Consider the following 27,359-nt stretch of genomic DNA (forward strand, 5'->3'; position numbering starts at 1 on the left):
CCCTGAGCCGAAGTAACATTTACTTCTCCCAGCCGGAGTAACTACGCTTCTCCTGGGCCGGAGTATCCTTTACGGCCTTCTTACTTAGTCCTTCGCATTTTGGGCCTCAAAGCCCAACTTGCAGCTCGGCCCAATTTTTTTCCAAAAATTACCCTCTCAATTGCCCCTTAATTCCATCTGCATTGCATGATTGGGATTACCAGTCCACCAGCCGAGCTGGCGTCGTTTTAAGCTTTTCCAGCCGAGCTAAAAAATACTTTAGCCTCTCCAGCCGAGCTAAAAACTCTCGAACTTTTAAGCCGAGCTAATTTTACTTCGAGCTTCACTATGTCCGGTCAAAACGTTTCTTCAATCACAGCGACTGTAACGCTTCCCCTTCCCATGACACGTGGCAGATTCTGATAGGTTGAGGACGGCTGTCACGCCGTCTTTCGTACTTCGTGAATTTTGAACAGTCCCGCCTCCTTTTGCCGCCTTTTCTCAGTCTCTTTTCACAAAATAACTTTCCTACTCTTGAATCATTCACATACTTTTCATATTCTTCGTCTTCTCTCTGCGTGCTCTAGCTGTTCTTCCGTTGAACTCGAAGAGGCTGTGGTTTTGCTACCATTTTTCGTTCTTTGCCTTTGTTTCCCCCTGGTAAGTTCTGAAAAAACTTGTTTTTGCTTTCTTCGTTTCTGTTTTCTCTATCTTGGTGAAGCATGCTTGTGCATTTCTTATTTTTGCTTCTGTACTTTCATGAAAAAACCACAGAACTCCATGCGTGTATGAACTATTATGTAGAAAACCACTCTTAGATCCAAAATCACATAGCAACCGAACTAGGATCCTGTTTGCCCCAAATAGGTAGATCTCTGTAGTTAATGACCGAACTAGAACTTTAGCCGAAATAAGATCAAAGGGGTTACCAGTGCCTAACTCGCTTTAGCCGAAATAAGATCACCGAGTTTTGAATATAGCAAACTAGGAACCTTGGTTATCAACCGAACTAAGCTTTTGGGGCCAAGCCGGCTTTCTTGGTTCCTTTACGCGAACTCAGAAAGCTGCCCCTAGAGGCTTAACCGAAGTAACTCTATTCATACCACAACCGATTTAGGCCTTGGGGCTAAACCAGCTTTCTTAGTTTTTTAGACCGAACTCGGAAAGCTGCCCCTAGACGATAAACCGGTCTAATCTGCTCAAAACCGAGCTAACAAACCTTCTGATGAACCGAGGTAGAACCAGCCCACTAAGCCGAAGTAGGATTTGTATATCTTGCTTATAATTTGTAGCGCGGTCCAACGATCTGTGCTTAACCCCTTTGTTTTCTACTTTGCAGACTTAGGTTGCCCAGGCACTCCTGCGTGTGCTCAACCGAGCTACTGAGCCAAATTTTTGTACCGACATAAATTATAAGTAATTTATTCACCAGATGGGTAAGTATAGATATCTAGTTGAGACCCCTGGTGGCCTGGCCGAATTTAGGGAAGATTACCAAATTCCTGACGACGTCCATCTGACGTTGGCCGAAAAAGATGCTACTCCCTGGGACAATGAAGGCTTCGTCCCTTTTACCCTTCAATCCATAATAGAAACCGGACTACGGTTTCCTGTCCAACCGCTAATCTGCGAATTTCTTAGACAGACTAGGTTATGCCCCACCCAACTGTCCACCAATACATATCGTATTATAATGGGAATAGCCGCACTGAACCACCAAACCGAACTAAACCTTGGTCTGGCCGAAATCTTTCATCAGTACTCCATTGGCTCAAAGAATGCTGGGTGGGTCTATTACCTTAGGATTCGCCGTCGCCGAGAGAAGATAGTTAAACACACACCGGATAAAGATCTTAATGATGATGATTTCTTTTGGGTCTCTGGGAACTTTGAGGATTTTCAAGTCCAAATTCCTGGCCGACCTATAAATTGGAAAATGGGAGAGCCTGGTAATTCAACTTCGGTCTTCTTCCTTGTACGTTTATATCGGTTTTTCTAGTCTGTTGACCGAACTAACACTTTTTTTTTTTTCGCAGATTTTGCCCACCTCCGTTCTTTATATAGCTATCCCAACCTTGCAATTTTGCGAGCCGCACTACGGTGCCAAGAGAGGAGTTGGGCTAAGCTTCTGAACTTTGAGCCGACCTACCGGTACAGCGGTCGCCGAAAAGCAAGGGTAACCGATTTTCTTCTTGAGGAAGACCCAGAACCGGACCCAACTTTGCCCGAAATAAGACTTGTTCCATTAACTGCTGAGGAAGAAATGGCAAAGAAGAGCAGAGTCAGGGCCCTTCTAACTTCAACAACCAGAGCCGAAGTACAGCCATCCATCGAGGCGCAACCTGCCGTTGTGGCACTCCCTTCTCAGCGGCCTTCTTCATCTCGCCCTTCCAAACGCGCCCGACCTACATCGACCGAACAACAACTTGTCGATGAGGTTGAATCCATCCCCCAGAGTCCTCAACCTTCCCCCCAACCGGAGCAAACTGACCGACCTGAATCTCCGAAGTGGGCCCCGTTGTTGACTTTCAACGACCGAGACATCAAAGCTACTGACTCGGTCGTGGCTGAAAAAGATCACCAATTGGCCTTTAACTTGGCCAAAAGTGTGTGCCTCCCCAAGGACATGGAGCACCACTTGAAACAGCTGAACACCGAAATGAAGTCGATTCGGTCTGCCTCCAAGTCCATGATCTTGGTAAGTAGCTCTGTCTGTTTTTTCTGTCTAAATTTTTCCAACTTTTACTTCGGCTTGAGAAGAAATCTTTGTTTTGCCAGGCCTTGCAAAAGAACAATATCACTTATAGGAAAGTCCAAGAACTCCGCAAAACCACAAGGCAAGCGATGGCGGAAGCCGAAGCAAAGGCGGCCGAACTAGTGGAGGCCGAAAGGAAAATGACCGAGCTTCAAGCAGAGAACGGCCGACTTGCCGATCTGGTTAACTCGGCTGAAGCGGAGAAGCAAAAAGCGGCCATTGTAATGAAAGACAAATATCTGCGTGAGCTGCTGAAGCTTGAGAAGAGAAAAGACGCCGAAATAAACGAACTAAAAAAGAACATGGAGGCGGCCGAAAAGGAGGGGTACAAGCGAGGTTACAAGGAGGCAGAGGAGGCCTATGTCAAACAATGCGACGCCGCCAAGGAGCTTTTCTTCAAGTGCGGCTGGAGGGCGGCTGTGGAGAAGCTCGGTCATGATGAACAGACCGAGGTCTTCGACCCTCCAGCGTACTTTATACCGAAGTCCCTTGCGGCGTATCCAGATGCCTTGCAACAAGAGTTCCTGGAGGACTCTGACACTGATGACTCCTCTGCTCCTGAAGACATTCCGGTTGTTGGTGCCGACCCATCACTTCGGTTGGAACCCATGGTAGAGGACCTTCCTAACGAGCAGCCGAATGAAGACGTGGTTCCAACCGAAGGAATCACGGCAGCCAAGAGTGAGCTTCCTCTTGAGACCGGTCTTCGAGTTAGTGATGATGCGGCTTTTGATGCTGAAATTGATGAACTTTTCTCTTAATTTTTTCTTCTCTTTGTAACCGAAGTATGCCCCTATGTAATGACTTTTCCTTGAATGAAAATTTTACGCAACTCTTATTCCGGTTTTGGCTTTTTAATCTATGCTTACCAGCCAACCACTCCTTAGCCGATATACTTACTTCGGCTAAGGAGTACAAAGTGTTGGTTAATTCCAGCCAACCACTCTTCAGCCATGCACTTATTTCGGCTGAAGGGTAACAAGGGTTGGTTTATTCCAGCCAACCACTCTTCAGCCATGCACTTACTTCGGCTGAAGTGTAACAAGAGTTGGTTTATTCCAGCCAACCACTCTTCAGCCGTGCACTTACTTCGGCTGAAGAGTAACAAGAGTTGGTTTATTCCAGCCAACCACTCTTCAGCCATGCACTTACTTTGGCTGAAGAGTAACAAGAGTTGGTTTATTCCAGCCAACCACTCTTCAGCCGTGCACTTACTTCGGCTGAAGAGTAACAAGAGTTGGTTTATTCCAGCCAACCACTCTCCAGCCATGCACTTACTTCGGCTGAAGAGTAACAAGAGTTGGTTTATTCCAGCCAACCACTCTTCAGCCATGCACTTACTTCGGCTGAAGAGTAACAAGAGTTGGTGACTGATGAAGTTTGGATCAATGCCTGGCATGTCGTAGGGCGTCCAGGCAAACACTTCGATATTAGAGGTCAAGAATTCCAAGACCTCTGATCTCTCAGTGCTGGACAACGATGAGCCAAGCAAGAAGAACCTATCCGGGTTCTTCTCATCTATTTTTACCTCCACCAAGTCCTCCACTACTTTCTGATCAGCCTCTTTGCCGACGTCCGCGAATAGTTCATTACTTTCTGGTTCTTCCACCGAATGAACGTATCCTTTGGCAGCTCGGCTTCCATTCGCTGTGGCGAAGCATTGTTTTGACATGATCTGATCGCCATAGACTTCTTCAATTATACCGGCGTCATTGGGGAACCGCATTACCTGATGGTATGATGATGCTACCGAACGCATGGCATGCAGCCATGTTCTGCCCAGGATGATGTTGTAGGTGGAGGGGACCTTCAATACCCAGAATTCCACCTGTTTTGTTACACTTCCTGCTCTGACCGGAAGGATTATTTTGCCGACAGGCCATTCTAGCATGGAGTTGAATCCAATCAGGGGAGAAACTGCAGGTGCCAAGTCTTTGTCTTGCAGCTTTAGTTGTTTGAATGTGTCGTAATACATGATCTCACATGAACTACCCTGGTCAATCAGAATCCGCTTGACGTCAAAATCCTTGACTCGGAGAGTGACAACCAGGGCATCATTATGGGGGCAGTAAATTCTTTCCAAGTCCTTATCCGAAAAGGACATGACGTTTGTTGCCTCCGTCCTCCCCTTCTTGATGGTAGGTTGGGCACTTAATACTTCCCTAAAGTGCTCAGCCTTCTTGATTGAACCTCTGAGCTCGCATACGCGCTCAGGTTCAAAAACTCCACGAATTACATTGATAGTGCCTTGAGGTGGTGCATCGATTGGCATTCTATTGGGATGGTCATTATGATCTTGGGGGGCCGGTTGCGCTCCTCCTTCAATGTATTTGTCCAAGTGGCCTGCTGCCACCAATTCTTCCAAGTGCTGTCTCAGTGGCGTGCAATTCTCAGTTCGGTGCCCATTTTCTTTGTGGAAGGTGCACCGTGATCTGTCGTCGTAATTCTTCTGAGCTTCCCCTAGCTTGGCTGGCCACTTCACAAATGGCTCGTCTTTTATTTCGCTCAAAATCCGATATATTGGTTTTTTGAACACCGTTGTTATGGCAGTGCGGATTCTCAACCATCTTTTATCTGGGTCTTCTCCGTTATCTCGTCTGCCACGCCCGTTTTTATTCTGTCGATCTACTGTATTGACCTTTGCTGAGGTCTTTTTTTCTGGTACTACGGTCGCGCTAGATTTTGCTTTTGCACGTGCGCCATCCTCTTCTACCCTGATGTGCTGATGCACTCTCTCCATCAGGGCCTCCATGGTGAGGGGTGGCGTCATGGTAATTGAATCCCTTAGTCGGTTCCCTACTGGTAGGCCTCTTTTATATTGCGCGATGGCTAGATTGGTGGGGCAGTCTCCAATCTGGTTGAATGTCTCCCAGTAGCGACTGTTGTAAGATCTGAGGGTCTCTTTTTCACCCATGTCGATGGAGAGTAACTGGTCTATCTCCACCGGTGTTTTAGTATTTGTCCGAAACCTCGTTACGAACGCTTCTGCCAATTGGGCCCAGGAGGCTATGCTGCCCTCTGGGAGCTTCTCGAACCAAGTCAAGCCTAGGTCGCCAAGACTTGACGGGAAGAGTATGTACATTAAGGCCTCGTTTCGCCTGTACACAGCCATGACTTGGCGAAAGTGGCTCAAGTGTGAATACGGGTCCGTCTTCCCTTCATATGTATTGAATTTCGGCTGAAGGAAGCCTGATGGTAGGGGTGCGTTTTCAATCGCTGGGACAAACGGCGAAGTCTGTAGTCTTGCCAATGCCTTGTCCGTTGGTTCGTAGGCCGGTTGCGGTATTGGCATTCCGATCTCGACGCTTCCATGCGTCCGAGGAGCCAACCGTTGTAAGGCCGAAACTCGGTGTGGATCTCTTGCCCTGGCATCCTCCTTGCATCGTGCTTTCTCTTCTAGCACGGTTCGTAAGTCGGATGACCTGGGCAGCTCTGTTTGTCTAGATCTGGTTTGGTGTGAATGTGAAGGCCAATACGTGCTTCCTTCAGTGTATGATCTTTCGGATCTCGTCCTCTCAGACCTGGAGTGACGAGTTCTTGAAGACAAGGAGTGAGTGTCGCCTGTCCTGAGGCTTCTGCTCTCTCCTTGGGAGGGCGTAGTATTCCTACTACGATTCTCTGAGTGGCGAGGGGGCGTCTTATGCTTGCGCCCTTCTCCTGTCGCCACATCTTTAGTCTTCATCCGGCGTTTTAAAGCCTCCATGTCCGCCGCCATCTTTCGAATTAGTTCATCTTGTTCCTTCACGCGATCTTCCAGGGCTTGAGGATCCATCCTCCTCCTTTGCCTGTCAGGACTCTGAGAATGTCGAGGGCTGCTATTCCGCCTTCCCCTGCCACTCCTCCTGGAGTTATGTTGTTGGGGCTCCAGATCTGCCATAGGAGGGACAGAGGGTAATCCTTCGTGCCTTGCGCCCCCCTCTGGAGTTAGTCCGTCGACGGCGGACTGCGGCAAGTCTTCAATGTGTGCCATTGAATGAGAAAAGGAGAAGCTTAGTCAAGAGGTTTTTGTTCTTGTCTGTTGTTCCCACAGACGGCGCCAATTGTACGGGGAGGAAATAATTCTCCTCGTATAATCCTGTTGACCAAGTCCACGCTCCTCCGTACGACGTCGCTTTGTCACCTGAAAACACAAACGTGAGCTAGCCGGCGGGTGTGTGCCGGAAACCTCTCCGATGCCTAAGTCAGTAAGCTTGACAAATAGACAAAGATTTATGCTCTCAAAAAGTATTGTGTTCAATTACCTCCTCCAAGGTGATGCTTGTGAGCTTTTATAAGTTTCCCGTGGCACAATCCTAGTAGGACTTGTATTTCTCCATGCAGAGTCCTCCTAGGATTCATACTCCAAAGGATAATGCTTATCCTTTTACACCCTCCCCCACTGTTTAAACCAAGTGGGATGGTTTTCTCTGCGGCCGAACTACCTCATGACCGAAATAACATTGGCTATGCCGAACCGTAGAATAGGCCATACTAACCGTAGTTCGGTTCTTCTTGCCACACCATATATTGGTTCTCCCATACACGAACCGTGGTGCATTTGAACCGCTCTTCCAAGTAATAACATTCCGACCGATCTTGACCAGAACAACTTATAACCGGACTACCTCGGAGATCGGTTTAACTAGAAGCCACCCCGGACCGGAGTAGCTTTACATCCCTGAGCCGAAGTAACATTTACTTCTCCTAGCCGGAGTAACTACGCTTCTCCTGGGCCAGAGTATCCTTTACGGCCTTCTTACTTAGTCCTTCGCATTTTGGGCCTCAAAGCCCAACTTGCAGCTCGGCCCAATTTTTTCCCAAAAATTACCCTCTCAGTCGGCGACAATAGTGCCTTCGATCGGCTTCGGATCTTCGAAGGTTGAGGTTCGATTTGAGCAAAAACATGAGAGTTCTTTGGATTCTCTCTAGAGCTCCCTATGTTCTCTCTGTGTTCTCATATGTAAAATAAGGAGAGAGAGAGAGAGAGAGTATAATAGGAGTTTATATACCTGGTTTAATGATAATATTTTGTAACGATAGAGGACATTTAGGTATTTTGACTTCTTCAGTTTTAGCTATCCATATAATCTAAAGGAAAATGATTTGTCTCCCTAATTTTTTTCCCCCGAATCCCCTGAAATCACAGAGGAAAGAAAGAGAGGGGAAAGAGAAGAGAGGGGAAGAGGAGGTAGGTCTCAGCCGTCGTAGCCCTCTGCCCGATCGTCGCAGCCTTCGCCGTCGCCTCCGCCAGATCGTCGCAGCCTCGCCTCTACAGGTCCGCCGTCGCAGCCCCGCCCCTCGCAGCCCCTGCCTCTGCCGCCTTCGCCTCCGCTCCATTTGTTGGGCCCCCTCCTCCTCCTCCTCCAGTCCCTCCACCTCCCTCTCCTCCTCCCTCCTCCCTCCTCCTTCTTCTTCTTCCATCTTCTTCTTCGTTTCTGATTCAACCAAAAAACAAAAAAACAAAAAAAAGAAGGCAAAAACGACGTCGTTTTTGCCTTTAGGGGGATTTGGGGGGCCTGTTTTCGAGCGACGTAGCATTGCTCATAATCTAAATTTGAAAAGCATCTCTTGAGATACTTTTTGAAATCAACTTTTTTCCTTATATTTATGGTTGGTTTGAAATGTTATAAAAAAATATATTTTTTGACTTTATTGATTTATATGGATTGGATTTGGATTGGGTTTGATATGATGTGCTATAGAGGTGATGTGATATAAATAAAATGATGTGACTTAAATAGGATAGTGACTTTTTGACTTTTTAAATTATTTAGTATATCCCAAACCAAGCCTTAAGTTGCAATAAGTTATAAGTTACTACATGGTAAGTTACACCAAACACACTATTTCAACTTAAATTAAGTTAAAAGCTGAAATAAGTTTTTTTAAGTTACACCAAACACCCATAGTATCTCAAATAGCTAGACAAGTTACCAAATAATAGACAAAGGCCTCGTTTGGGAAGCGATTGATTTAGTCAAAAAGTCAAAAAGTTAAATTAGCCAAAAAGCCAACAATTCATACCAAAAAGTCAAAAATTCTCTTTTCTCTCAACTTTTTGCACATATTTTCGTAAAAAGCCAAAAAGTCATCCCAAACATACTTAGTTTTTTTTAACTCATATTTTAGCCAAATAGTCAAAAAGTTATTAAATTAGCATGTTCCCAAACGAGGCCAAAGTGTGTGAATTGATTGAGGAAACTAAGAATTTAGTGCATAATTTATTATAATGATTAAATGTTGGGGTTATTTTGTAATTTTTCTAAAAGTCTTTAAATTACACTTTCAAATTGGTTCAATTGTCCGTTTAGCTTGCCCATTATAGTAATTTTATAAAAGTTTGAGATTAATATTTAAACACTTTAAGATTGAATTGAAATGGATTTTTATGAACTTTCTCTGCTATTTTAAACACTTTAAGATTGAATTGAATGATATTTTATGAACTTTCTCTGCTATAAAGTTTTTAATTATTAATTTTATAATATATTTTTTATTTAATATATGAGAGTTTGTATGAATTTTAATATATGAGTCTGTTTAGTGTGATTTTTCAAAAAAATATTTTTAAACAACTTCTTATTGGCTTTTATTAAAGTTTTTATTTTCTATATTTTTAGTTTAACTTTTTAAATGTTAGACTAGGTATTTAAAAGGGAGCTTTTTTGATAAATCCATTTTCTAAGAGTTTTATTCCATCCAACCCATATTCTTTTTGACTATTCCATTAGGTCCAATTTGAGATAAGAAGACCAAAATACTCTTTTCATCTACTTATGTTCCATTTAGTTCACATTATTTTCTTATGTTTCAATAAGTCTTATGGGTGACATAATTACTAAAATACCCTTAATGTGAATGTTCACACCGTCAATATAAATGTTTATATCATTGATGTGTAGGGTCTCGGCTCATGTCGATCCTCGTGGATGCCCGAAAAAATTCGAGTCGGGCCGGGCCGGCCCACAAGCCAAAAAAATAGGCCTGACCCGGCCCGTTGATAATATGAATATTCACATTGACAAGTTAACATTCACATTGATAGGAGTGTAAAATTGACCTGCAGCTCGTGGGCGGCCCGAAACCAGCCCGTCGCCTGGGGCGGGCCCGGGTCGGCCCGTTCACAATATGAATATTCACATTGACATATTAACATTAACATTAACATTGACGAGAGTGTAAAATTGGCCCATGACCCGTGGGCAGCCCGAAGCCTGGGCCCGGGCCCGGGCTTGGGTCGGGGCGGGCCCGGCCCGGCCCGTTGACAATGTGAATATTCACATTGACATGTTAACATTCACATTGATAGGAGTGTAAAATTAGCCCGCGGCCTGTGGCCGGCCTGAAACCCGCTTGCGGCTCGTGGGCTGCCTTGGGCGGTCCCGGCCCGACCCGTTGATAATGCAAATATTCACATTGACATGTTAACATTCACATTGATAAGAGTATAAAATTAGCCTACGCCCAGTGGCTGCCCGAAACTAGCCCACGGCCCGTGGGCGGCCCGTGGGTGGCCCGGCCCGGCCTGTTGACAATGTGAATATTCACATTGACATATTAACATTCACATTGATAAGAGTGTAAAATTGACTCGCGTCCTATGGGCGGCCCGAGGCGAGCCCCATCCGGTCCGTTGACAATGCGAATATTCACATTGACATATTAACATTCGCATTGATAGGAGTGTAAAATTGGCCCGTGGCCCATGGGCAGCCCGAAGCCAGCCCGCTGCCCAGGTCGGGCCCGGCCTAGCTCGTTGACAATGTGAATATTCACATTGACATATTAACATTAACATAGATAAGAGTGTCAAATTAGCCCGTGACCCGTGGGCAGCCCGAAGCCCGGCCTCAGGCCGACGCGGGCCCGGCCCGTTAACAACGTGAATATTCACATTGACATGTTAACATTCAAATTGATAAGAGTGTAACATTAGCCCGTGCCCCGTGGTTGCCCGAAACACGCCCACGGCCCGTGGGCGGCCCGAGGCAGGCCCGGCCCGGCCTGTTGACAATGTGAATATTCACATTGACATGTTAACATTCACATTGATAAGAGTGTAAAATTGACTCGCGTCCCATGGGCGGCCCGAAGCCCGCCGACGGCCCGGGGTGGCCCGGGTTTGGGTCCGGGCCTACCCCGGGCCGCGGGCAAGCTTCGGGCAGCGGACAAGTTTTACACTCCTATCAATGTTAATGTTAACATGTTAATGTGAATATTCACATTGTCACGGGTCGGGCCAAGCCCGCCTCTGGTGCGATTGGGCTTCGGGCCGCCCACGGGCTGCGGGCCAATTTTACACTCCTATCAATGTGAATGTTAACATGTCAATGTGAATATTCATATTGCCAACGGGCCGGGCCTGCCCTGGCCCAAGGTCGGGCTTCGGGCTGTCCACGGGTCATGGGCCATTTGTACACTCTTATCAATGTGAATGTTAACATGTCAATGTGAATATTCGCATTGTCAACAGGCCGGGCCGGGCACGCCCCGAGCCGCCCACGGGCCGTGGACGGGTTTCGGGCAGCCACAGGGCGCGGGCTAATTTTACACTCCTATCAATGTGCATGTTAACATGTCAATGTGAATATTCACATTGTCACGGGTCGGGCCAAGCCTGCCTCGGGCTGCGATCGAGCTTCGGGCCGCTCACGGGCTGCTGGCCAATTTTACACTCTTATCAATGTGAATGTTAACATGTCAATGTGAATATTCACATTGTCAACGGGCCGGGCCGAGCCCGCCCCGGGCCGCGGGCGAGCTTTTGGCCGTCCATGGGCCGCGGGCCAATTTTATACTCTTATTAATGTGAATGTTAACATGTCAATGTGAATATTCACATTGTCAACGGGCCGGACTGGGCCTGCCCCGGGCCGCGGGCGGGTTTCGCGCCGCCATAGGACGGGGGCCAATTTTACACTCTTATTAATGTGAATGTTAACATGTCAATGTGAACATTCACATTGTCAACAGGCCGGGCCGGGCCCGCCCACGGGTCGTGGGCGGGTTTCGGGTAGCTACGAGGTGCGGGCTAATTTTACACTCCTATCAATGTGAATGTTAACATGTCAATGTGAATATTCACATTGTCAACGGGCCGGGCCGGGCCCGCTCCGGGCGGGCTTTTGGCCGCCCATGGGCCGTGGCCCAATTTTATGCTCTTATCAATGTGAATGTTAACATGTCAATGTGAATATTCACATTGTCAACGGGCCGGACCGGCCCCGCCCCGGGCCGCCCATGGGCCGTGGGCAGGTTTCGCGCCGCCACGGGACGGGGGCCAATTTTACACTCCTATTAATGTGAATTTTAACATGTCAATGTGAATATTCACATTGTCAACGGGCCGTGCCCGCCCTGGCTCACGGGCGGGTTTCGGGCCGCCCACGGGCCAACTTACATTCCTACAAATGTGAATTTTAAAATATGAATGTTCACATCATTAAATTGCTAATCGTTGAAAAAATATTTATAAGGGTATCAAAATTAAATATAAGGGCATAAGTGTCCAATAAAATAGTGTAAATCAAGAAAATGGACTTTATGGAATAAAACTATACATACATGGGACTAAATGGGTTAAAAAATTCCTTCATGGACTTCTTGGGTTAAAACACTTCTAAATTGGACTTATCAATAAAAATCCCTATTTAAAAAGTAAAAATATATATATATTAAAAATAATTGAAAACCCAGGCAAAAATTAGTGTGTTCTTATTCAATTTTTCGTTTATTTTTAATAAGTTTTTTCATTTATTTTTAATAAGTTTTTTTAGGTACATGAAAAAAATTTAAAAAATAAAACACTTACTAAAATGTTAAAAAAATATTAAAATATGAAAAATAAATAAATAAATAAACTTACCAAAAATAAACAAAAATTCTTCTAAAAATCAATTAAAAAAAAAATCAAACCAAAACTGCTTAGGGATGTAAATTAGCCCACTAACCGGCAACCCATCTAAAGCCCATCCGTAGCTCGGAACGGTTCAATCCAACCAGGTTCGAGTCCAACATGTGACCCAACGCTTTGGCCGTGTGTTTTGGGGCCCAATTTGCCCGAGACTTAATGTCATTTTTAGGCTATTTTGGTGGGGGAAAAAAAAAAGTTAGGTCCGGTCTAAGCTCACTTTGCTAGCCTGCCCGAGGCCTAAGTATCCCTGGGTCTTAGGACTGGATATAAAGTTATCTGACCTACAAAACCACCCAACCTGAACCGCCTGCACCTATTTTGGAATTTTCACATAAGTGTTAGGATCGGATGCGGGTTAGGATTTTCCTATTTTGTGAGTTGCGGGCTGGTGATAGGTTTTACCCATACCACACTCACACATCCGCATCTGTATACATTGTTTAGCTTATACATTTTTTGCAAAGTGAATGTCAGTCAATTGACTGATCCTGGCCGGTGTTTATAGTTTGTTTCCTTCTGGAAGTAAATTAGATAGATATGCTGTAATTTATTTGGGATAAATCATTTGAAAAATAATGATTTCATGATAAGAAATATGTGATTTTATAGCCCAAAATAAAATTTAAAAAATGGGTGGAAAAGGCCCAAAAAGAATATTTAAAAAATGAGAAAAAATAAGTCCAAATATAAAATTTTAAAGGAAAAGCCCAATCCATAAACTACTCGCACATCCGCAAACCTTATTTATACAAATCACAATTTGCAGGTTCAATTTTTTCCAAGCTGCTAACATGCGGATGGGTCTAAACCGCAAATCAAACTTTCAAAAATCGATCCACAAACAACCATATTGAGTTTAAATTTGGATCTGAGCCGCAATTTTGCACAAGTGAGCAGATTCAACTTGGTCCCATTATTTACAAGAATCTGCTAAGCCTAACCCCGGGTCGGGGTATGCGATTTCAATACCCCTACCCGCTTAGTGCATACTGACCCAACCTAGCACTAGGGACGGTCATTTTAATCCGATCTGCGGCGGTCCGCTGTAGCTCGACTTTCCGTGCCCCTTTTAGAAGACAAGAAGCCCTACAGTTCAGACTCTACTTGTGGTTCTGAATCTGATTTCACAAGTGCAATGTGAAATAGTGAAAACACAAAAAGAGTCCAAATTTGAAAATTCTTTTTGGAAAATCGATGTTTTGAATAAAATGCCAAAGATAGACTGTTTTACCAGATTTCACAATCGCCACCTAAATATTTTTGAGAAATTTAGGAAACCCAAGACTTGTGCCAAAGGCGATTAGTCCGTCATCACCAAGTGTCTCGGCTCGGGAACTTAAGTACGAGAAGAAAATGTCATGAATTGAGCACCCCACTTGCCCGATCAAAGATCGACCTCTACTAATCATGATGTAATTTTTATTTACATTATATGCTCTTTTTTTGATTATTAACTATATTACTATGTGACTCACACAAGTATAGACTAATTTGCAAAATTTGGAACATTTGATTTCATGTTTTGTTTGAAATTATTTTGTGAAAATGTACCACTTGAAAAAGTGATCGCATATAAACATTACTCAAATTATTTCAATTCAAGCAACTAGCCTTTATCCACAGGCAGTTTAACATTTAAGCAAATAGCCTCATGGAAGCATGTTTTGACGTGGTAACACAAACATTCGATGCAAGATGCTAAAACACAAAATTTACTTACCTAGTATTCCAAGCCATAACAAAGCAAATAATTAGAAAAATATGCATGCTCCTAATTAATTCAATATGACTAATGCAACGCACACATTATGAATTTTATAGGCTTGGCTATGAGCATGGCATATGACTTTGTTCAAGACATGCGATAAAGCACGTATTCAAGTAATGAATTTGAACGTTGATATTGGGTTAGTATGATGAGCCGAGCTTTAGATGCATGTAAGACAATGAATGCAAATCATAAGAATGCTAATTTGAAAAATGATGTTCATATACTAACCATCATAAGCAAGTACGTAAAAAGGAGAAAGGCGTGGGGTTGAAAGACATACAACTTATTACATAGTTGGCTCTCGTACAAGAGGGTGCGAATTAAAATCTGAAAATCCGAATTAAACTAATTATTATAAAACTGAATGAATAAATTAAAGAATAACTAGCTAACTACTCTATTACAACAAGGATAATAATAAGAAACAAAATAGCTATCTAAGTTAATTAGCTATAACAATTACAAATAAACAATAATAATAAATTAATTAATTGCAACACTAATAATTAACAAGACTAATTATAACAACACTAATAAACAAATTAATTAATTACAACAATGATCGTGATGTAAGCAAAGATGCGCAAGGGTTGCAGCTCAATGTCCAAGAACAGTTTTGTCTGCCTCAGGCTTGCTCTGTTTCACCTTTAGCCACTGTCCTTTGTTTTTTGCAAAATACATTGCTGACCAAACATTGATGACCGGCCGGCCCTCAATGAAGCCTAGCCGGGCCTATAGAAGGCCGGTCATGCCTCAATTTTATACCAAATTCTGTTTTATGCTCTGAAGTGAAAATAGTGCAGACAAAGTGTTTTGGACTCTGTTTGTTCCTCTCACACTTCTTTGTCATGGGAAAGCTTCGAGAAAAGGTTGTAGTCGTTTCCAAAACCATCAACAAACAAGTTGATTACTTGATGATTTTAAGTACAATTTGGACAAAGATCAATAAATGCAATGAACAGTAATGTCACGATCGTCACCCGCCCCTCTGGGTTAAGGCCATAACCGGCCAGTAATCACGAGATTACCTACGGTCTCAAACCAAATAAGACAAAACTCATTAGAGTAAAAGGGGCCAAACGGAAGCAATTTTAAAACTTTGTCCATAGAGCCGTGCTTATATGCACATCATAACATTCCAGACATACATATGTTAATAACTCACAACAAAAAGTATAGTAACATAAGTACTGTACAGACAGGATCATTCAAATCTAAGTCAGCCAAGCAAACTACATACAGACGTATTCAAAACTTCGCCAACCTGACAAAATGTAAATACATAACAAAAGGGCGAAGACGGGTCTCGTGCGTGAGACACAAGGGCTGACTCTCTCAAAACCTTAGTTGTTCCATACAGACTTCACTGAGGCTGGGTCCGGACTTCTCTTGGCTCACCTACAAACACATGAATGAGCGTGAGCGAAAGCCCAGTGAATAATATCAAATCAAATACAGAAGTTACATAACAATGTAGAACAACATGTTCCAAACGGCCTTGGGCCCAATTCATATTTCTATTTAACAGATATATATAACTATACGAAATTCAAATCAAGTGACTGTAGTTCCAACATTCTGGCCTTTGGCCCATTCAGATTTCCATTCATGTCAAAATAGCCTTCGGCCCATTCATTTATGTCAAAACGGCCTTCGGCCCATTCGTTTCTGTCAAAATGGCCTTCGGCTCACTCATTTACGTCAAAACAGCCTTCGGCCCATACATTCGTGTCAAAACGGCCTTTGGGCCACTCATTCATGTCAAAACGACCTTAGGTCCATTCTTACATGTCCAAACGACTTTCGGTCCACTTATTTCTATCAAAACAACCTTCGGTCCAGTCATTTCTGTCAAAACGACCTTTGGTCCATTCGTTTACGTCAAAACGGCCTTCGGCCCACTCATTTATGTCAAAACAACCTTAGGTCCATTTATTTCTATCAAAACGACCTCCGGCCCATTCGTTTACATCAAAACGGCCTTTGGCCCATACATTCGTGTTGAAACGGCCTTCGGCCCACTCATTTATATCAAAACGACCTTGGGTCCATTTATTTCTATCAAAACGACCTTCGGTCCATTTATTCATATCGAAACGACCTTCGGTCCATTCATTCGTTCATGTCAGAATTTTGTCCACAATCCCAATTGGCAACTCATAAAACTTATAAGGGAATAAACAGTTGGACATTGCTAAGCTTTCAAATATCGATATTACTCACAGTGATCGGCTTGTGGATTTGCCCTGGAGCTTGACCCTACATATTTCATGAACACAAAAGGGCCACTAGCAGTTCAATCCGTTCTTTAATTCACATATTCCTCTTTAAGCTTTATTCTTATCTCATTAACTCATTTACAATGCTTAACATATGCCTAAGAGTGCTTACAAGTGAAAGAGAATGGAAAAAAAATATAACACAGAATGCATTTTCAGAATTTCAAAAAATAGGGTCCCCGCTCGAGCGTGTACGTCCCCGCTTGAGCGAACCCTTAAGCCTGCAAAAGCGCTGGTTACCTCAAATTCCCGCTCGAGCGTGAACTTGGCCGCTCGAGCGGACTTCCTGTCTACATAGCTCCCCGCTCGAGCGTCAATTCCCCTGCTTAAGCGGGCACCATGTTTGCCAAAAGTGTTGGGAGCACGATTTTCCCGCTCGAGCGGCACTTCCCCCGCTCGAGCGGACGTCAAAAATCTGGGATTTCCAGATTAAGTTCTTGAGCTCCAACACGATTTTCCAGCCAATTTTTCATGCACTCTAAGGCTCAAAGTTCACATATAATCATACTAACATGGCACCAATGCAAGATTATAACATTATGAAGCTCAATTTCTTGATTCATCTACATGCATGCCCCAAAATGTGTCAAACTCAACACTAACATAACAAATTCATGCATTCAAGCTCATATCTTCTCAAATTGTACATGCATGAGATGAATTAGCCACATTCTCAACTTAGATAGCACAAATGATGATTATAACATGAGCTTCAATTAAAATTGTACATGGATTATACATTTTCATGCTCAAACATGCAAATTCAAGGTACTTTCTTACATGCATGCACATAATGGCCTTCAATTCAACAAAACCAATTCAATTTTCTTATAATCAGCTAACTCGTGTTCTTGGCCATTAATAAATCTTGAATTTATAATTTACAAACTAAAATCCATGAGTTTACTTACCCAAGAGTTCAATCTTCCAAACTATAACAAAATCTTGGGCTTAATCTTGAAGTTCCCCAAATCTTGAGCCAAAATCACCCAAATTCTCTCCCTCTCTCTCAAACAGCCGGCCCTCTCTTTTCTTTTCTTAGAGTTTGATCAGCCTAAATCGTCTAAGGGAAAGAAATGAGGTGTAATGCTAAAACACAACAAATCCCACTAAGTCAATATAATAAGAATAAAATAATTGGGCACCAATTCATCACTTGACTTAGTTTAATCTGGTCCGAATCAATTTTTCAATTAAATTTCACCGTAGGCTCTAAAAATTATGCCAATCACAATGGCGAAATCAATTCCTTGTTCTGTGGCCGGTAAGGCCCTCAATTTAATTTCCAAAAAGGATTATTCAAACAAATATTCCTACGGTGAACAGATAGAACTTCAAAATCACATATATTCACATAATTGGCACACAAAATTATATCAAACACATAATCATATTTAAATTAATGACCGATTAGCATATTACGGAACAGGGGTATCACAAGTAACCACCCCTCCCTCCTATCATAGAGTGATCTTAAAGAGGAAGGTAGAGACGCTTCAAGGTTCTTCAAAGCATAATGAATTGATGCAAGATAACCTTTGACACAATGAATTCTACATAACGTCCGGCCGAACCCCAATCAATATAACTCATTTTATTTATGTGGGTTGGTTCATTTTAAGCCAAATTCATTAGTCTTTACCATTGTTTAATCCATTAAGTCTAAGATGATTGTTACGTCCACTAAATGAGAAATATGTCAAACGGGAGGTGATTCTCAACATGAAAAAGAGACTACACTGTTGGCAATGAACCTCCGTAGAGATTAAGCCATTAAGCATAAATCGCTAGTTCACGTTTTGAATAACTGTCAACCGATTGAAACAACTCTCAAATAAAAGAGATGAATGACGAGTTGATTATTAAAATGAGGTTCTTAAACATGGAAATGAGTTAAATAAAAACTAAGAACAATATACAACAAGCTATGTAGGCAAACTTATGAGACAATAACCAAGCCTATCAAAGCATGAATTATTTAAACAACCTAAAATAGCTCCAAAACAGCCCTCAAGAGATTAAAAATAGTGGCCTAGAATGCATGAAAAGAGCCTAAAAAGCTAATCAACATAGAAAGAAAATAGGACTAGTAAGTAAAAAATAAGGAGGGATGGCTAATTCCTCTATTTTTGAAACCTTAAAACATGATTTTCAACACCTTTTTAACTCTCAAAAACAGTTTAGGGAGCAAAGAAAAAGAGTGCAAAAGTAAGGGTTTCAACTATAGGTAAAGGTGTAGAAAGAGTGTAAACTCTCTTTACCCTTTTGGTAGCTCTCCAAACCCAAACATTAACACTTAGAATAGAATCAAAACAACATAAAGCTATAAGAACTAGATAGCAAATGAAAGAACAAAAAGTAAAAGAGAGAATGACAAGCTTATACCTCTCAAAGAAGTAAGCTTTTGCTTGTGATTCAAACTAAGGCCCCGTTTTGGGACTTACCTTTTTAGCCAAAAAGCCAAAAAGTTACATTTTTAGCCAAAAAATCAGCAACTCATACCAAAAAGTCAAAGATTCTCTTTTATCTCTACTTTTTGCACATCTTTTCGTAATTAGCTAAAAAGTCATCCCAAACATATAAGTTTTTTTTACCTACTTTTTTAGCCAAATAGCCAAAAAGTTACTAAATTAGCCTGTTCTCAAACGAGGCCTAAGTCTCAACACACTTTCAAGCTTGAATTATGGTGTTTAAGGCCCAACCAAGGTTCCTAGGCCAAGGTATGAAGGTGTATATGGTGTATGGATATAGGTTCAAGGTGATAGGTTAGCTCAAAGTGTTACTCGCACAAGAAGAAGGAGAATAATCTCAAGGTGATATAGAGGCTTTGTAAAAATTCTTCAACCCTCAAAACAGAGATATATAGTGATTTTTATAGAATTTGAGTAAGAGGAGGCATAAATATCTTCAAAAATGGACAGTTGGCGGCATCCTGCCCAGAACAGTGTTTCTTGCTACCGAGGCACGGCTAGCCTTCAATAGCCATGGCTGGTCCTCATTGAGGCACGACTGGGCCTCAATGTGTTCCCTTTTTTTTGTTTCAGCCTCAGTATAGGGTGGCACAATGTGTAAAAAGGAATTTCTTAGATATAATCAGTGGGAATATGAAAGGTTTGGGATTGTTTCGGAACTTTAAACATGGCCTATTCGTTAAGACCTCGAACCATGCACAACACCACTTTTCATCATCAAGTGTATCGGACAAAGCACTCGAGCCTTGCGGCGCGGTAAAAAATAAGGTGTCTACACCCGCCCCAACACTTATGTGGGGCGGAAGTAGATTATGTTTTGGTCACCCGTAATGGGAGCGGAGCGGGTGTCACTTCCCTGAATGCAAACCCGATCCGATATAATTAATAATATATAAATAAATAATATATATAATATAATTAAATATAAGAAAATAATATTAAAAGTTCATGATTTTGTTTAAATATAAATAAATAATAATCTTAAAAGTTTGGCAGTTTATATATATAAAAATTAAAAATATATATATATATATATATTTAATGTGCTAAAAATTTAAATAATTTTTAATTTTTCTAACTATTTGAAATATAATTGATATCTGGCACCGACGAGAGTAGGGCCAAAAAATTCCACTCATAATGAAGTGTGGCAGGAGTCGAGATAGAGTTTGTTGATAGGAACAGGGACAAAGAAGAAAAATGCTAAGTATCCCAAATATTATACGACTCACACAAATACATATATATATACATCACACACTCATTTGATAGAATATTTAACAAAATATTTAAAATTCATAACCTAAACAGATAATGACAAACTCATCCCAAACCCGCCCTCTGGCCACCCTACCTAGCACCCGCACCTGCACGAGTCGTCGACTCACTCGAGAAAGAGAGAGAATACGGCTGCAAGAGAGCCACGATATGTCCTCTTTCCATGGCATCCTCAACTACCCCTTTTCCCCATTCAACCTGAAAAACCATTTTACGAATCAAACCCCTCTGCTTCTCTCTTCTTCTTCTTCTTCTTCTTCTTCTCTGCCCCCAATTGATTCCTCAGACTCACCAAATCAACCCCAATGGACCACTACAAGGTCTTGGGTCTGACTCGAAACGCTACCAAAGACGAAATCAAAGAAGCATTTCGAAAATTAGCAATGCAATTCCACCCAGACAAGCACTCTCACTCTCCCAACTCTGTCAAGGACGGTGCGACTCTTCGATTCAAGCAGGTTTCAGAGGCCTACGAGGTCCTCATAGACGATCGCAAGCGCGCTCACTTCAATCTCCGATATTCCAACAACAACAATAACAACAATGGGAGAACAGCAAGTGGGTTCAATTCTTATGGTTATGGGTATGGCTATAATTCTCGCAGTAAAACCAATTCTAGTTATGGGTTTTATAGCAGAGGTGTTAATGGAGATGGGTTGGTTTCTAAGTTGGAGATCGCTTTTCGGTTTCTTACAACACGTTCGGGTCTTCTCAACCTTGCCTTTGCTGGGTAATCTCTTCCTCAATGTTAATTTTATGTTGTTGTTGTTGTTTTTTTTTTTTTTTTTTTTGTGGGGGGGGGGGGGGGGGGGGCGGGGGATGGGCGATAATTTCATGTAGCCAATTGTGATTATGTTTATATTGGAATGTTGAGTTGGATTCAAAATTCGATTTTTTCGTGTGACTTCTCATTTTTGTACCATATGAATTTGAATTCTTTTGTTTTATGACTTACAGTAGAATAGTTGGGATTCCTTACTTGTAGCATAATTTTTGTGGAATTTCATCACACCTATTTATGTCTAGCAGAGCAAGGATTTGAGAACTAGGGTTTAAGGAGCTAAGAGACTAAAAGGGCTATTTTACATCGAAGTAATTTACCGACATTTTGACAATGAAAGTTCATTGTGAATTCTCAAATTGGTAGGGTTTGACCTTAGTAGCATGGGGATCATCAGGATCATCATGGAGAATTCCTTAGGCGTAGATGGAGGCAACCTAGATTTTAAGTGTAACTTAGGGTTTTATTTTGTATTTTCTTAATTTTGAGATTAACTATTCAATTCCAAAGCACACGGTCAATATCAATCCTTCAATTCCGAGGATCAAGGACCACGACAACATACACTAGGAGACATATTTTAACTCCATTCCCCCGATACTTCTCAAATTTAGCTTTCATACCTTTGGCCACTGAAGGCAACAACTCCTCTTTCGAATCTTTTTTAGCCTATTACTCAATTTTTGTTTGAATCACAAACACCGCATAAAAGAAACAATTAGAAGCAATGTAAAGTGAGCTCAAAAGCCACTTGGTTGCATTGTAGAAAAGCCTTGGGAATCTTACAAACAACGTACAATTATTCCAATCACTTTCAGTTGGAGCTCTATATGTCTTCTTTTTTTTCACTTCCCACAAGCCTCATCATCTAAAAAGTAAGATTTGTAATTATTGTTCTCATCCCTCATTTGTTCAAAAAAGCCTTCTCAAAACTTTTAGCAGCCTCCAACATTAAGTAGGTGGAGTTCCATCTAGTTGGTACATCAAGGCATAAAAGAAACTTTGATTCAATTTTTGCTTTCTCTCCACACTTGTTAAAGGTTTCTAGCCTATTAGGAGAAGACCTCACGTAGCTCACTACATCATGAACACAAGCATTAGATTTATCTAATTCTTTCAAACCCGCACCCACTATCAGATTCAAAATATGCACATAACAATACATATGTAAAAACTCATGACCTAAGATGGTCCCCTTCCAATCTTTTGTTTTCCTCTTCAAGAACTTGACGGTAGCATTGTTAAAACTAGCATTATCAACGTTCAATGTAAAAATGCTACCAACTTTCCAATCAAGCAAACATATCTCAATTCTTTTACTAGTAGACTTTCCCTTATGCCTTGATGTACCAACTAAGTGGAACCTTACCTACTTAATGTTGGAGGTTGCTAAAAAGTTTGAGAAGGCTTTTTGAGGATGAGGATTTCAATTACAAATCTTACTTTTTGGGTAATGAGGTTTGTAATGATCGGGACTTGGGAAGTGAAAAAAAGAAGACATATGGAGCTCCAACTGAAAGTGATTGGAAAAACTATAGTTTGTTTGTGAGATTTTTAGAAGTCTTTTCTACTGAAAGTGATTGGTCAATGTAAAACTGCTACCAACATTCTACTCAAGCAAACACATCCCAATTATTTTATCAGTAGTTTCTTCCTTGTGTTCTTCAACTTGACAAAAGTTTATGATCTTTTTTTGTAGTTTTCAATCATCATCAATGAAATGAACAGTGGGCATATGTAATTTAGGCCTTGTTTGGTTTGTTTCTCAGAAAAATTTTTGGGAAAAATTCTCTACAAATAAATTTTTAAGAGTAATCAAACCAAACAAATTTTTTCCAAAAAAAAATCAAAATTTTGTTTGGTTACCTACTTTCTAAAATCACTCTCTCTTTCATACACATTAAATCAATCACTTTTTTTAAAAATCTCTCCCCAAAACAATTTTCCAAAACCATTTTTGAAAAAAGGCAAACCAAACAAGTTTTTGTACTTTGTATCTCAAAAACTACTCTACAAACACAAACCAAACACATCCTTAGATTTTGTATTGATGTCCATGTGTTTGTGGTAAGGCAAACCCTATGACCCTTCAGTATGTTTCTTAACTTATACCACTCCTTGTTAAAAATGGCTACAATATCTCTAGCAACAGTCGTATGAGATGGAATTGCCTTAAACTTAGGTTGTAAGACATTGCAAAATATCATAAATCCAATTCCTTCCAGAAACCTAGAGGGCAATTTATCAAGAATGATAATCTCAACGAGAGCTTTACTACTCTATTCAATAGTAAGCTCGTTGCCACAAGATCAACACCCACTTCTCCATCTTGTTGGGGTTGAAAGAACAAGGTTTGTTGTCCCGTACCCTGATCCCTATAAGCATATTTTGGGCAAGTTACCAAATGACTCAATAAAGTACTTGTACCATGGCCTTTGGAATCAACAAGGTGTTCCTTTTTGATATAGTTACACACAACCCTGGCTTTTCCATCTTTCTCACTCTTTATCTGACCCTAAGACGATCCCATGGCTAAGACGATTTTCTCCCACCACCCTTTTCCTGCAGCTTACCCTTTTCCTGGAGTGGTATTGGAAGCTTCTTACAGGGGTTGGGGGCATTAGCTTGAACATCACTACCTTGGGCATTTTCATTGACAATGGGAGAAGGATAATCCATCATCTAGAATCAAAATACAAATAAATAAATAATCAGAAAATCAAAGTGCTAAAATTCAAAAAACAACAGTAATAGATGTACAAATTCAAAGAGCATGCATAATAGTAATTAATCATAGACCATTTCAGCAGAAAAAAATGTAAAAAATCTCTGTTTGGTTTAGTGTTGAAAAACTATTTTCTGTTTTCTGTTTTTTTAATTTTTTTTCCCTTTAAAAATAGAAACTAGTTTGATGAAAATAAACACAAAAGATATATTTATTACTTTCAAAAATTATATTTCACCCCAAAAAAAGAGAAAACCATATGAAAATGATGAGTTTTTTTTCTTCTTTCCATTTTATTCAACAAACTAGTTTTTTTATTTCTTTGAAAAAGGAAAAAGTAACAGAATTTGAAAACCAAACCAAACCAAACCAAACAAGATTATATTTTGTTGTTGCTAAGTGCTAAGAATCAAAGACTTAGAGAACAAAGTTCACAGTAATCATAGTGAATGAACTAAAAAATCAGCTAGCAATGCAAAAATTCATTATTCAAAAAACAATGCTTATTAAAAAAACAAACATGTAGCATGCAGAGTTGCAGATCATTTCAGCAAAAGTATAAAAAAAAAGAAAAAGAAAAAGAAAACACACATAATTAGAGTATTTGAGCCTTGCCAACTACGTTATCAGAGACTTTTGAGTTTGAGCCTTGGATTAGCACAGCCTTAAAGGAGTATGGTCAAACAGAGATGGTTAATACCCATTGGCAACAAAAAATGTTAACGGGGAGCAATGTTAATTATAAAAAGTACATGTACACCATTGTTGAAAAAAAAGAAAAAGAAAAAGAAAAAGAAATAAAGAATATTTATGTGCAAACCATTTTATCATGCTATCACAACAAATATGTAGAGAGTGAACTAACAGAAACTTTAGTAGACCAGTCCCTTTTTTTATATAGTAATGATGGAGTTTACTGTTTATTCTTAAATGGTGTAAAATATGTTGAATAGCTTGATCCTGTTAATTAGATGCTGTGCTTTCACATTTGCTTTTATTGTATAACATGAATGGTTTCTCAAGTGTGACAGGAATTTGGCTGATACATAATTTTTTGTAGTGCTCTACTAGGTGGAACGTTTATTATTGACACAAGTGGGGATACGTTGTGGAAGATGCACAATCCTGGGGTATGTAGTTTGGTTTTATTCGTGTGCATCCATAGACTTCAACTTTTCTGTCGTTTTTTCTTATTAGAAATGCTGTGTGATATCATGGTTACTTGGTGACTTATTGTCATGCATTTGCATATTATGTCATGGAAATTTTATCTCCAGAGCTTAATTAACTCTCCAGAAGTGGACAGTGGACCCAGTGTGATATGCCTGCAATGTTCATCTTTGCCCCCTACTAAATTTCATGGTCTGGTCTATGTATTTGTTGGCACATACAAACACACATGTAACACTGATAATGGGGGGATACACTATATGCCTGCTCCTTGCTGTATTTCACTTATTTTCCTTTCTCACCTGTTACTTGTCTTTTATTTTATTTTATTTTTAACTCTCTCATTTCCTAAGGGTAATTTAACTTATGTTAAATTTTTGCTTAGGGAAAATTTTAAGTTCGCTCAGGGCCACTGGAAACAATTAAATTTCAAAACCCATCATACGAGGTTTATATGAGTAATTATGATTTTCTTAATACCTTGATGAATGTGTAAGGCATATGAGAACCTTCTCTGTTGGTAAATCATTAAAAGAGAAAATAATAATACTAATAATAATTCTAGTACCAATAGTAGCTGGAGTTCGAGGATCTTGGAAGGAAAGTGAGAAATTTCGAGGTAAAATGTTTTATATATGTAGTCATTTCAAAAATTTTATGTGATTTCTTGAGGTTCTAATTGTTTTGGTAGCCTTTGAATTTCAAAGACTACAATAACTTTCTTCTCGACTTCAAAACACTTTAACTCAATCATCTACCTATCCACTTGTAGCAAAAGAGAATAGGCTTGAAGGGAGGTAAGTTGAACAAATTAGCAATGAATACCTGAAAGGGAGCCAGGCTACTTCAGATGGAGGTTGAAATGAATGTTCGAATAACTTTTTACTTAACCCAAGAATACCACTGGTTGACTTTCCATATGCTATTCTTGTAGTAACACAAATGATCATTTTTATATTTTGGTTGATGCAAGTGTAGAATTCTTGCCCTGGTTTTGTTTTTTATGGTAGTTATTCAGTTTAAGTCCCACACACGTTTGTTTGAGCCAAGTTTAAGAGCTAAAAGCAGGAAAGCTTTGACTTGCAAAAGTTAAGGCTAAATGCAATAACTCATGTAACAGATACACTTTTTGTCAATGTGATGTTACACTAGTGGTGGATCTTACTTTCAATTATATGATGTATTGGCAGATTAGTAGTAAAATATTAATGAAGTAAAACTGTCAATACTATAAAAATATGTAGCTGTTTAACGATTCAATAACTGCGAAGGGTCCACCAGTATGAGGCTATGAGCATTTAACATGGGTTGGACATTTGGTGGACTTTTGGATGACTGAGCCTTAGTTAGTTTCACATTTGATTTCTATGCATGCCAATGATGCCATAGTCCAAAATGAATTTTCTGGCAGCACCAAAATGTTATTGGTTTTTCTTCTTTTGATTTTTGGTGGTTGCAATGGACTTGGTTAATTATTGGTTGCAACTCCTGTTGCTGATGTATTTTCCTGTTTTAATTTCAGAAATCATTTGAAGATGCTGTGGAGTCCATAGAGAAGGCCAAGGCAGTGAAAGATAAGATGTGAAATGGGCTATTATTTTATGAATGACCCTGTTTTCATCGCCTTTTGGGGTTGACCAACCTCCAAGTTAGTTACTTTCTGGATTTATAGTAGGTATCGTTTCCATTTCTACAATACTTGTTTGTAAAGTCTCCTCTATCTTGCTCTGTGAATCTTCTTTTTGCTCGCAATGCTTTGTTTCAATGTATGAAGTAATTGGTTGTATAGTGTAAATGTAAAACCACAAGTTCTGTTGTAAATGGACCTGGATAACTCATATTCATATTAATTTAATGATTTCATCACTATTATTGCGAATATTATAGTGAAGGTGGGGTTTGCAGGATACAAATCCTTATTTTATTATTATTTTTTTTCTTCAGCAAGAGAATGAACTGATATTGCTATCCAGATCGGCAAAACATCATCGCCAGTTTATAATGATCAATTAACACAGCAGTGAGTTAGGATTTTGATTTTATGAACAATTGGATGGTGGGGCTAGTGTTGGCTGTGGGGGAGTGCTGGTGTTGCAGAAGGGAGTGGTGCGATGTGCAACAAGGGAGGTAGATGGGAGTGTCAATGGTGGTCCTATGGCGGTGGAAGGTGGTTGTGAAAGGAGCTGGTGGCCGACTATGTGGTGGTGGTGGAGAAAAGAAACGAGTTAAAAAAAAAAAAAAAAAAAAAAAGAGAGATG

The 27,359-nt window shown here is 40.7% G+C and overlaps 1 protein-coding gene and 1 long non-coding RNA gene across 3 annotated transcripts; both read left to right on the forward strand.

The window, feature by feature from the left end:
* The first annotated feature begins 20,457 nt into the window (after positions 1–20,457).
* On the forward strand, positions 20,458–26,980 carry LOC114289113 (chaperone protein dnaJ 72). Of its 2 annotated transcripts, none has more exons than XM_082898710.1 (3): positions 20,458–21,155; positions 24,992–25,061; positions 26,624–26,980. In XM_082898710.1, the coding sequence occupies exons 1-3, from the start codon at positions 20,731–20,733 to the stop codon at positions 26,684–26,686; spliced, it is 558 nt and encodes a 185-aa protein (XP_082754836.1). In that variant the 5' UTR covers positions 20,458–20,730; the 3' UTR covers positions 26,687–26,980. The 2 variants fall into 2 exon arrangements, with proteins under 2 accessions (XP_082754836.1, XP_082754837.1); XM_082898711.1 differs by having other exon boundaries at positions 20,485–21,008.
* Positions 21,253–24,729, forward strand: LOC145804523 (uncharacterized). The gene is made up of 2 exons (XR_014346476.1): positions 21,253–22,952; positions 23,246–24,729. It is a non-coding gene; the product is annotated as an uncharacterized LOC145804523 (long non-coding RNA).
* Positions 26,981–27,359: the final 379 nt, after the last annotated feature.

The sequence above is a fragment of the Camellia sinensis genome, chromosome 12 (genome assembly GCF_055761805.1).
Source record: "Camellia sinensis isolate YWXY chromosome 12, ASM5576180v1, whole genome shotgun sequence".
NCBI lineage: Eukaryota > Viridiplantae > Streptophyta > Magnoliopsida > Ericales > Theaceae > Camellia > Camellia sinensis.